Source organism: Prionailurus bengalensis, chromosome C1, assembly GCF_016509475.1.
Source record: "Prionailurus bengalensis isolate Pbe53 chromosome C1, Fcat_Pben_1.1_paternal_pri, whole genome shotgun sequence".
Taxonomy (NCBI): domain Eukaryota; kingdom Metazoa; phylum Chordata; class Mammalia; order Carnivora; family Felidae; genus Prionailurus; species Prionailurus bengalensis.
Genome location: NC_057345.1, coordinates 178,787,752 through 178,800,515, shown reverse-complemented (window position 1 = coordinate 178,800,515; position 12,764 = coordinate 178,787,752). Strand labels below are relative to the sequence as shown.

General features: G+C 41.9%; 1 protein-coding gene across 1 annotated transcript in view; it reads left to right on the top strand.

Annotated features, from left to right (window-relative positions):
- Positions 1-12,764, top strand: part of STAT1 (signal transducer and activator of transcription 1) — a 43,199-nt gene that overhangs the window by 10,971 nt on the left and 19,464 nt on the right. Inside the window, exons 6-11 of the mRNA XM_043577332.1 lie at positions 3,387-3,476; positions 4,745-4,823; positions 5,915-6,006; positions 6,417-6,568; positions 8,776-8,934; positions 10,569-10,661. Coding sequence (XP_043433267.1) covers positions 3,387-3,476; positions 4,745-4,823; positions 5,915-6,006; positions 6,417-6,568; positions 8,776-8,934; positions 10,569-10,661 — 665 coding nt within the window. The remainder of the gene's footprint in view (positions 1-3,386; positions 3,477-4,744; positions 4,824-5,914; positions 6,007-6,416; positions 6,569-8,775; positions 8,935-10,568; positions 10,662-12,764) is intronic.

Here is a 12,764-nt window from a genome sequence, read left to right as displayed (position 1 = left end):
ATATACTGAATGCTTACTTATTTATATAAACATTATTTCATTTGAATAAATGTTTTCAAAACTGTCACTGAAATTAAGTATTCTTATCCCCATTTTATAGATGAAAAAACTAAGGTTTAGAGGGCAGGCACTTTGCTCATGGCCACAGAGCTAGTGAGGTTTGGAATTTAAACCTAGAATTAATTGTCTGACTCTAAAACCTATTCGTTAGAGAAGTCTTTTGATCTGTCTTCGGGTGTTGGATATGTGAGGTGGGATAGGATGGCATTCTGACTGGGACTTCTGACACCCATTGAGTGCCTGTCACAGATCCTTTTACTTGGACATCTGCTCATTCATTTGAAGAGAAAGCCTCCCTAAGCAGACTTTTCCTTGGTCTGGGGTGTGCAAGTAACTCCGTTCCAATTAAAACCATCCAAACAAAGTCTATAAGGTGCAGGTGTGCAATGAGAAAATAGGAGTAAAGGACCGCAAAGGTCTCTTCCAACTTTAACATTTTTTAAAAGTTTTTATTTAAATTCCAGTTAGTTAACATACAGTGTAATATTAGTTTCAGGTATAAAATACAGTGATTCAGTGCTTGCATACCCAATTTTAATGTTTGGTGTTACTGTGGTTTCCTGATTTTCCTGGTTTGTCAGAAACTTAAAAAGTTAAAGACTCACCCTGGAAGTAGTATCAGACTCAAAAGTGTAGGGTTGTCATAGTTATAGTGCTGGTATTTTTTAAGTACTTGATAGTAAAATACTTAACAGCCACCTAATATTTGGGAGTAGGGTAGAAGGATGAAGTGGGGCAGGAGAACAAGGAATAAGAAAGAGAATACCAGAGTGTGTTAGTAACTGGGACGGACTGCTGAAGTTTGAAGCGGGAGGTTTCTTGGGCCTTTGCCACAGTCACCAGATTTTTTTCTGCCAAGCATTTCCTAGTGTGACAGCAGGAAGAGAATGGGGTAGCTGTGAGTGCAGCTGCCTTCTTATAACCATCATTTCCCCAGTTACTAAACTAACCTTTGACAGTGTAGGAAAAAGGAGCAGGAAGCCAGCATCCTCCAACGGCCCAGCCCCTCTGGGTGAAGAAGCCCGGCTCTTAGGAGAGCCCACAGGACAACGGCATCCATGCCGTACTTCTAGCAGACAACAGCAGAAATTCCTCCGCAGAGACGGGAAGGCTTACGGAGCTGCTCATGGTGATACCTCATTCTGAATGGCCAGAGCAGCCCCATTTATTCCTTGGTGACATGTGGCACCTGGGGATACCAGTCATTTTAGGGCATTTTTAATACACGCTTTATATAGATACAATTCAGATGTTTTGAACTTCTGCAATTCCAGAATATATAAAATGAAGGAAGCCTTCCAAAGATTTCTGTAAACAAAGAATAACTTTGATTACTGAAACCTAATAGAGGTGGAACGAAAAAGAATATTATAGGCCAATTTCCTTTATGAATATCAATGTAAAGTCCTAAATAAAATATATTAGTGATCAAAGTTAAATAATACAGTAAGAAAATAATATGACCAAGTAAGATTTATTCCAGATTATAGTAATTACAGAGTTTATTGTGATTGGGAAATTCATTAATGCAACTCATTATGTAAACAGAGACAAAGAAGAAAAAGCATGTGCTTATCTCTACAGTTGCTGAAAAGGGCTGGCAAAATCCAACACCCTGATAAGAGACATTAAGTAAAATAGGAATTGATGGATATCTCTTTAGCCTATTAAAATATACATCTCTCAGTTCTATAAACAGTAACTTACTTGGTTTGGAAAACAGTAGTAAGTCAGAACCATGGCAAGGATGTTCACCGTTTCCCCTAATATTTAGATAACATTACATTGGTGGTATTCACCAATGCAGTTAGGCAAGAGAAAACCATTAGAAGCATAAGAATCAAAAGCAACATCATAAAGATATCGGCTCTCCCTAAGTTATTCATAATTTTAATGTGATCCCAATAGAAATACCGAGTTGCTTTCTGAAGCTATGAAAGTCATCAGGAAAATAAACCTGCAAGAATAGCAAGGAAATGCATGAAAAAAGTACAGCAGTGAGATGGGACCAGCCCTATTAGATATACTCCAAACCCTCTGTAATCAAACACTGTTCAGGCACTCGGGCTTATGAAGAAAAAGCCCCATGGGAAAGAAAAGAAAATCTAGGAGTTGAAACCAGGTACATAAAATTTGGGTGATAAAAGTGGCAACTGAAAGTTCTGGGGAAAATACGAATTTCTCACTAAATGTTGTTAAGATGAACGGATAACCAAGTGGGAAAAAGTTAAAATTGGAGCCATACTTCACAGTAAACACAGGAATAAACTTCAAATGGATCAGAGATCTAAAAGTAAAAAAGAAAAAAAGGAACTATGCATGGTCTAGGTTAAAAATGGGTGAACTCCTTTATAATCTGTCAGTCCAGAAGGGCTTTCCAATAGGGAAAATCCAGATATGAAAGAAGAAAATACTGATAGATTTGAATATATAAAAATACCCACATAGAATCTGTGCTGTGTAGGACTCTATGTAAGAAAGTTTGATGGGCATAGTTTTTGCCATGGGAAGGGGCTTTAACTCTAAACAAAAATAGCATCTTTCTAGAATCTCATCTATATGAGAACAGTCTCGTGTTTCCCACTCTGCCACTTGGGCCTAGGACGTTGCCTGACCTTGACTTAGTCTCTTGTAAGTCATACTATGTGAGTCATGGAACACCTTATGCAATGAACACATAGACACTGCTATGTCCATGTCCTGATTATCGAGGATGGGACCAAATACTATCAGTGTGTCTGGGTTGACAGTCATTATTGCTTTAGGGTAGCCACTACTCGTTGAAGTCCTTCAATGGCAGTGCTGTTCAATTTTGATAGGCCTCTGAATCACCTGGGATCTTGTCACAATGGAGCTTCTGATTCAGTAATCAGATTAGGACCCGAGAGTCTGCATTTCCAGCAAGCTCCCAGGTGGTAAGGTACTGCTGGTCTGGGGACCACACCATGAATCACAAAGCTTTGAAACAAGTACAGGGTTAATAAGAATAATCTTGTCTACAGAATTTGAGAAACCGTGAAATAAACTTCTTATGTGGTACCATGCAACTGTGTGAATTAATGGAAAACTCCAGAAATACTCTGTTTATATTAGGCATGAACTGAGCCTAGTCTTTCTGTAGCCTTTTTAATAGTTTATCAGCATTTTCCAGGTCCTTGAGAACTGAGCTATTTCTTGTCAACACCCATGTGGGAAGCTTGTAGGAGGTTTTGGAAGGTCTGGGAGGTAGGTAAGAGCACAGGGTATGGACTTGACTTTGGAGAGTAACCAGCAGGTAAATATGCTAGAAGAAATGATACTCGTTAACCACGCACCTCCCATTACAGGCGCAGTCAGGGAATATTCAGAGCACTGTGATGTTAGACAAACAGAAGGAGCTTGACAGTAAAGTCAGAAATGTGAAGGATAAAGTTATGGTAAGTATTGAGTAAATATATACATTTAGCCTCTTTTTGTAAAGGAAAAAGCTTTCGATTACTCGAGTGTGAACATGGTAACTAATTTGTTTTTCAAGTAGTTGAGAGAAAAGTTTTGCTGAAGTTCCAGACCATAAGTAAACAAATTGGTTAAACCAATGAGCAGATAGACTTTTATGGCCCCTTTTATAACTTTCAAACATTGAGTTTATCTCTTTCTTCCTTGCGAGATTGTGCAGAAACTGTCGACTTTGCCCCATCACACAATAAACTAAATGTTGCTGCTCTAAATAGCCTTTTACGTCTATGCTTCTCAAATCTGGGGTGTTCCTGGGATTACACAGAGCTCCAGCATGAACATAGCTCATCTTTTTCAAGCACCTGTTTTACTCTAAAACTTGAAAAGGGAACAAAAACATTTCACTTGAAAGAAATTCTGATACATTTCTGATTAGAATAAAATATCCACAACAATTTTAAGATAAAACCTGTAAGATCATATGAAAGCAGAGAGCTGCTTTGGTGCCCTTGGTGGCCTGTGTTCACCCCCCTCTACGGTGAGAGCTAAGTCGGGGGAAGAGACAAGGGGACTTGCTTTACACCAGGACTGTATCTGTGGGAAAGGCCTTCCAGCTGAGAGGTGTGATCTCATCTGGATATTGGTCACCCCAGTGTGGATTTGACTTTGTGCTTCAGACAGTGCCTTTCCGAATTCCAGATTCTTTGAAGCAACTTTATGCTGCAGCCTTCTAAGGAAACACTTCATTAAAGTAGAAATCAAGGGGCGCCTGGGTGGCGCAGTCGGTTAAGCGTCCGACTTCAGCCAGGTCACGATCTCACGGTCCGGGAGTTCGAGCCCCGTGTCGGGCTCTGGGCTGATGGCTCAGAGCCTGGAGCCTGTTTCCGATTCTGTGTCTCCCTCTCTCTCTGCCCCTCCCCCGTTCATGCTCTGTCTCTCTCTGTCCCAAAAATTAAAAAAATAAAAAAAATAATAATAAAAAAAAAAGTTGAAAAAAGAAAAATTTAAAGTAGAAATCAAGTAAGCCTAGTCTGGAAATAGCCATATGTTTTCCTTTCTAAAAAAAAGTTCTTACATACTTATTAAGGACATTGAAATTATTATGTATGTGATTAGAATTTTGCAAGTTGAATCCATCTTTGAGGGAGCTGGATTGTTACCATGGTTTTCTGGGTCCTATAGAAACAATCTATTTCCTAAAGTCTTTGGAAGCAGATGGGTGAAAAGCTGTTTATGTTTTTGTTTGTAGTGTATAGAGCATGAAATCAAGACACTAGAAGACTTACAAGATGAATATGACTTTAAATGCAAGACCTTGCAGAACAGAGGTAAGAGTTTATATCGAAACAGTGCCCATTGGCTGTCTTTTTTTTTTTCTGTTTACACTAGATAAAGAAGACAAGTATGTCTTCACATTTGCCAAACGCTTTATGACTCTGAATTGCTAGTCTTGGCTTTTTGATGACTCAAGCCAGGGTCTTAACCTCTGTACTGTTGACATTTTGAACCTGATAATTTTTTTTTTGTTGTGAGGGGCTGTCCTACACAGGAGACGTTTAGCAGCGTCCCTGACTTCTTCCCACCAGATGGCAGTAGAACTATTTCCCTAATCCCCAGTGGTGACCACCAAAACTGCCTCCATACCTTGCCGAATGTTCTGCGGTGGGGGTCGGGGGAGTACCACCCCCCGTTGATAACCCCTGGTTATGTGTTATTCACTGTACTTCTTGTACCTGGCCCACTGATGGACGTAGACTGATAGGTGTGCGGGGTTTCCCTGTGCGAATGCCAGAAGCTCCTTCAAACATTGCAGCTCCACATGTATACTCTGCAGAGAAGTTTAGCATTGCTCTTCATGTTTTAAAGCGGTTTTGCTCTATTTTGTTGCTTGTTTTTCATGATGGCAGGCCATTGACTGAAAAGAACCCAAAAGCATGCATTGTGTAAAATATGTTAGGTACTGCTGTAATCCTGGCTGTCATTTGGAGGATACCAAGGTTAATGTAGAGAGATGATTAGTATAATTTGAGGAATAGTAGGAGAGAAAGGAACCTCAACTACTACTTCCTGATACTTCTCTTCCAAAGCTACGGATATGCTTTGTGTAAATTTTTTATATGAGATTTTGAATTTTGTCACTTATGTGCATTTAGGTAATCTGGCAGTGATTTAAGAACCAGACGGTAACTGTTCCCAGTTTCCATGGGTCATTGAAAACAAGTGTACTTTGTTTCAGCCTGTCAGTTTTTATTCTTAGGACATTTTTCTTATTTTGTTCAGTACAAAGTGAAGACCAAACTTTGATCTATCACCAGATAGCATTTGGATTATATTTCTTCTAAGTGTTTGTGAATCTTGGATTTAGTTGGTTTTGGTTTTTTTACATTTATATTTATCTGCTCTCTCTCCCAATTCACAGAACATGAAACCAATGGTGTGGCAAAGAATGATCAGAAGCAAGAACAGATGTTAATCAAGAAGATGTATTTAATGCTTGACAGTAAGAGAAAGGTAGTGATTCGCTTTCCAGAATAACATGTTGCTTCTGTCACAGACTGGAAATAATGGACATGAAGTGTATAATAGATGAAGAATTATTTTTATAACCACTTGGCTTAGAGCCCCAGTTGAGATATTTGCTTTTGCTTTTAAAAAATGTTTTTATTGTTTATTTATTTTTGAGAGAGAGAGGGAGAGTGTGTGTGCGTGAGTGAGCAGGGCTGGGGCAGAGAGAGGGGGGAAAAAGGCTCTGAAGCAGGCTCTGTGCTATGGGCTCAGACTCACAAACCATGAGATTGTGACCTGAGCTGAAGTCAGACACTTAACTCACTGAGCCACCCACACGCCCCTAAAAATTAATGTTTTTAAATTCAGTGATTAAAGATGAACTTACTTCACTTTACTTCTTTCTATCTCTTTAGGAAGTAGTTCACAAAATAATAGAGTTGTTGAACATCACCGAACTTACCCAGAAAGCCCTGATTAATGATGAACTGGTGGAGTGGAAGCAGAGACAGCAGAGTGCCTGTATTGGGGGACCCCCCAACGCTTGTCTTGATCAGCTGCAAAACTGGTAAGATTCTCCAAAGCTGGCTGGCTAACCCCACGAACTCCTGAAGCGCACATTTGAGTTGTTGTTAGTGAAAGGACCCTGTCAAAACTTTGGTTTAGAGTTTGATGTAGTCCAGCTTCTTCTTGCCCTGGAAGCACTAACTTGCAAAGCACACGTTTGTCATGCATGTGGCCGAGTTCAGCCAAGTTCTGCTTGGTTTGGAGCACTCCTCTCCCTACTCTACGTGTACCGTGGGATGCGTCATTTGTGCCAAAACATTGGTGACGTCGCCGTCACTTAAACACACTTAACAACTTGAGCCCTGATGTTTTCTTAAAAACAAAATAGTCTGAGACATTTTCCAGGCTTCCATGAGATCGTAGTTTGTCGTGGACCATTCATTTGCTCATCATCGAGTAAACACTTATTAAACACCATATGCCCGGCACTGGGCTAGGATCTGGCGACACGTGATGAATGGTTCTTGGTCCTCTCAGTGTGGAGGCAGGAGGTAGATGTAATCATTCCATGCAGTAGAATGTTACCAGTGCTCTAACAAAGGTCTGTCCAGAGTTCTGTGGAAGATGAGGGAAGGAGTCAGCAGGACAGGTTTCTGAAAGGAAGTGGTCTTGCACAGACTCTTGAGAGTGAAGACGAGTACTTCGTGGAGACCAGGGAGGAGACCATCATGGACTGAGGCAGAGAAGAGGAGCGGCTGGGCATGAATGGGGGTCTGCAGTACCCCATATTGGATGATGGGAGAGTGGGGTGCCGGGGAGGACAGGAAGAAAGCGGAGGTGGCAAGATGCTGGAACCTGGTTGTGGAGGCTCCCACACAGTGCTAGGAACGGGACTTTGTCCAGTGGGTGCTGGTGAACCAGGCAGGCTTTTTGTTTAAGTGGAGATTTACTTCTCTGTTTTATTTTTGTTTTACTTCAAAAGGTCACTCTGGCAGCAGTCAGGAGGAAAGGCTAGAGACAGAAAAGCCAGTTGGGCGACTGGGAACATGTTAGTGTCGTTTGGGGGAGGGCCAACAGACCAGAATGGGTGGGAGACTGGATCAGAGAGGAGATGAGGGGATGGTGGCCTGGAACAATTCCCAGGGGCCCAAGGACCAGAGATCTCGGGAGGTTCTCTGGATGCTACTTTTTAAAAAATTCGCAATTAATATTCAGTCATTTATGTTTATTCTATAGATTGCCTGCTCATATTCCAAATTTCTTTTTGGTTAGCACAGAGCTTCCTAGCCCAGTGTGCCTCCGTGGGCCTTGAGGGGCACTGACCCCCCTGTCCTCCTAGTGCTCTGGGAGGCCCTGGGCTGTCTGGAGCCTCCTTGTGGTCATTTAGGCCACGGGGAGCCTCTTCCAGAGCCGCAGATGCCCTCCAGTGTCCTCCACTGTTCTGTCCATAGACTGTCATTTTCTTGTGACAGTGGGGAAGCCCTGGGTTAGAATCCACCTGGAACTTGCCCACCCACCATTAGCCTACCTTCTTTCATGGTCAGGGGCTGCTCTCTGGGTGCCTTGAACAGCATTCGGGAAATGGAACTGTGAAGTGAAGGAAATGTATTTCTCTGGGAGAAGATTTTCTTTTGTCATTACTCCAGCTAGTCAAGTGACAGTCCCACATCCTGACTTGGCTCAGAGGCACTTTACAGTCGGCAAGGAGGAAACTGAAGCAATCACTGGTTTCCTCCTTGGCTAATATTTTGAGTGTCTGGATTGAGTGCTTTGCCTTCTCCTTTCAGTTCAGTGAAACCATGACCTTGGTTCCCTCTTCTCCTCCTTCCCCAGGGCCTGCCATTCCTATATGTGGGCTCCTTGCTGCCTCCTGCATCACCTCTGATGGAGTCTGCCTCGCTGTGTCCCCTGCCTCTGCCCTCCTCTTTACCCTCTCCCTTTAAATCTCAATTATCTTACAGGTCAGTGGAAATCACAGATCCCCAGCGGGCCACACCCCACCCCGCCCCATCTCCTCAGGTCCGTCTCGAAGTGTAGGGAGGTCTTTGATCTGGGCTGTAATCAGCGCCGTTGGTTTCTTCTCCCTGAATAACTGCCCTTGAACACCCAGATGAACCTTGTTCTCTGTTTCTCCCTGCAGTGTGTGGCCATGCAGATAACATCGTGTGTTGCCTGTAAAAACCTCTTGTTGATCTCCGTGATTCCCTGTGATCCAGGCTGCTTTATGACAGCCTGCGATTGAGACCCTTGTGTCTTCTCCCTCCCCAGGTTCACCATAGTTGCTGAGAGTCTGCAGCAGGTTCGTCAGCAGCTTAAAAAGCTTGAGGAATTGGAACAGAAATATACCTATGAACACGACCCTATCACAAAAAACAAACAAGGGCTGTGGGACCGCACCTTCAACCTGTTCCAACAGCTCATTCAGAGGTAACTTGAGGGGGATTGGTTTGTATCTTCTGCAATTATTTTACTCGGGAAAATGTTATGGTGATTCAGATCATTTAGAAGTGTTTAATAGGTTATGTAAAAATTTTTAGGGCAGTCACCTCTTTCCAAATTCCTGTCTATGCCATTGGCTTTCCATTCTTGTGGCTATCTAGACTGATAACTTGTCAGTTTTACTCCTTGGGCCACTGTGTGCCAAGACCTGTCAAGTCAATCCTGGTGTCCCCTCCTTCCCACACCAAGGCCTCATCCTGTCTCCAGCTCTCAGATCCTCTCTGCTAGACTCATACATGGTCACCTCCCAAGTGCTTCCCTTCTCAGCCCCTGCCTCCCTAGTCCCTGTGACCCTGTGCTTTCCAGAGCAGACTTCAGCCTGTCTCTCTGTCACCTGCTCATCCAGGTGGAGCCCCCTACTACACACTTGTACCCTATGTCCACAGTCCCAGCTGGCCACTCCAGGGTGAGCTTCTGCACATGCCTCGTTTTGGCAGACCTCGTGCCCACCACATACAGTCGCTTTGCCTTGCCTCTCGTAACTATTTCCTCCACCTCTCTCTTGAACCTCGTCTCAAAATTGTAAATTTCAGCTTATATCTAATCATGAAATCTTTCCAGAGTTCCCAAATATGTTACCTCCCTTCAAGATCTGCCTGGTTCAGTCTTCATTCTTGTCCCATTCTGGATTTATTATGTAATTGTGTATATATTTCTGTTGTCTGTGACATAAATTGGGAAGTTCTTGGAAGACAGACATGTGCCTTTGTCATCTTTTTGTCCCCCATAAGGACCTTGTACAGTGCCTTGCCCACGGGCAGGTGTTCCACATATGCTTAGCAGATGAATAAATGGCACTGAGTAGAAAGAAGCATAGAGTTCATATTGCAATTTAGTCTTCATGTTAACTTGACATGTGGCTAATGTCCAAACAGGAATGCCTCAGTGCTATTGTTATGAAATTATCAAGGATATTTATTTACTAGGGTTTTGGAATGCAAATCCGGTACTTTTTTTAATGAAAATTAAGGCTTGGAAATGTTTAGTAGATAGATAATAAGTATTACTAAACAATTTTACTAGAAGAACAGTTTTCCAAAGGATACCAAAATACCCATTTCAAATTATGATAGTAAGGCAATATGTTACAATATGTTACAAAATTATTTACATTTTCAACTGTAGTAAAATTTCTTTTTATTTATTCTTTTTGTTTATTTTTACTTTAAAATTGGGATGCAGTTAACATACAACATTACATTAGGTTCTGGTGTACATCATGATTTGATATTTGTGTATGTTGCAAAGTGACCACCACAGTAAGTCTGGTTAGCAAATTTGGTTCTTCATGCAAATTCATAAATGAACATAACCCAACTCAAGGTTTTCATTATTGATGGTATCACAGTTCACTGCAACTACTCTGATCTTTTTGAGTATAAATTTGGTGTGGGGATTTCTGTGCTGACTAGCAAACCTCACTTTATTTATCAACTCGTTCGAATCTTCCAAACTGAGTTTGAGCTTGTGCCCTCTAACCCCCTCTCCTGTTTAGGGAAAATAATTCATACTCCCTCAGCATTAATGGAAATGCTAATCTGCACTCTGCTTGGAACTTACAGCTCATTTGTGGTGGAAAGACAGCCTTGCATGCCAACTCATCCTCAGAGGCCACTAGTCTTGAAGACTGGGGTCCAGTTCACCGTGAAGTTGAGGTAATTGAGAAAAGATGGAATCATTGCGCCTTCTGCCGTGAAGTTTGCATCCCTCAGTTCCTTCACAACACTGTCATATAGAGTGCTTTAGAGGAAGCAATTTTGCAGTAGGCATTTTTTTTTCTTTTTTTAAGTTGTATTTATTTAGGTAATCTCCACACCTAATGTGGGGCTCAAACCCATGACCTTGTAATCAAGAGCCTCACGCTCTGAGCCAGCCAGCTGCCCCTGTAATAGGCATTTCAATGGGAATTCTTATTTAGAGTATCTAAGAGTCTGTCTGTCCTATTAAAATTAGAGCTATAACACAACATCGCTCCTCATCAGGGAAATACAAATCAAAACCACACTCAGATATCACCTCACGCCAGTCAGAGTGGCCAAAATGAACAAATCAGGAGACTATAGATGCTGGAGAGGATGTGGAGAAACGGGAACCCTCTTGCACTGTTGGTGGGAATGCAAATTGGTGCAGCCGCTCTGGAAAGCAGTGTGGAGGTTCCTCAGAAAATTAAAAATAGACCTACCCTATGACCCAGCAATAGCACTGCTAGGAATTTACCCAAGGGATACAGGAGTACTGATGCATAGGGGCACTTGTACCCCAATGTTTATAGCAACACTCTCAACAATAGCCAAATTATGGAAAGAGCCTAAATGTCCATCAACTGATGAATGGATAAAGAAAATGTGGTTTATATACACAATGGAGTACTACGTGGCAATGAGAAAGAACGAAATATGGCCCTTTGTAGCAACGTGGATGGAATTGGAGAGTGTGATGCTAAGTGAAATAAGCCATACAGAGAAAGACAGATACCATATGGTTTCACTCTTATGTGGATCCTGAGAAACTTAACAGAAACCCATGGGGGAGGGGAAGAAAAAAAAAAAAAAGAGGTTAGAGTGGGAGAGAGCCAAAGCATAAGAGACTCTTAAAAACTGAGACCAAACTGAGGGTTGATGGGGGGTGGGAGGGAGGGGAGGGTGGGTGATGGGTATTGAGGAGGGCACCTTTTGGGATGAGCACTGGGTGTTGTATGGAAACAAATTTGACAATAAATTTCATATATTGAAAAAATAAATAAAATAAATAAAATAAAATAAAATTAGAGCTATAACAGATACATATGTACACACACCTGATATTTCCCCCCGTGATAAATGTAATGCACGTTCACTATAGAAAGGAATTCAGAATTGCAGAACTGAAATAGTAGAGAGTAAAAGTTCCCAGCAGCCTCATGCTCTCCTGAGTATAAGCTTGTAACCTAGGCTTTACATAACCCTGCAACCATATGTGGTGTGTGTGAATATGGACTCATGACACATATGTTTTTTTAGTGAATGGGCTCATAGCTTTCATCAGTTTTTCAAAGTTGCATGTGATCTAAGTTGTCTGTAGACCACCATGGTAAACGCCTAGTGTCAGTACTCTCAGATTTCTGTCCATGTCCATGCAAATACATATATACATTTATGTGTGTGTGTGTGTCTATGTACACACAAACACACACACACACATATATGTTTTTATACATAGATACACACATATGCATGTACATAATATACAGTATTTTATTTTTAAAAATAAGGATTCTGCTATACATGTTTTTCTGCCTGTTTTTCTCTTCAGTAAGAAATCGTAGAAGCGTTTCCATGTGAGACCATGGCTTATCTTTCTTTTTTTGAGTGGCAGATTTATTTAACTAGTCTTCTACTGATGAGCAGCTGGACTCTGAAGAGCTACATTGGCCTTCAGAGTTGGCCTTGGTCCTCTTTCCTGGGGTGCTGCTGAGCGAGGTCCCCAGTTGCTGCTTCCTGGTTGCTGGTCTTATAGCACCACACTCAAGCACCCTCGGGGGACCAGAACTCACAGCCAGAAGGGACACTAAAACTCTAATCCCATCTGCCTGCCCCACTAAGTGCAGCAGACCAGTGAGGGGCTCCTTCCTGAGGTCTGTAGCTCATCAGAGAAGACACATGCACATCTTAGCCCTACGTTCCTTCCTTCCGATGTTAACCTGTTTTTCCTGATTAGGGATAAAAGTTCTTATTTTTTCCCAAGAGAACAAACATTAGTCACAAGTTTTAGTAAAAAGT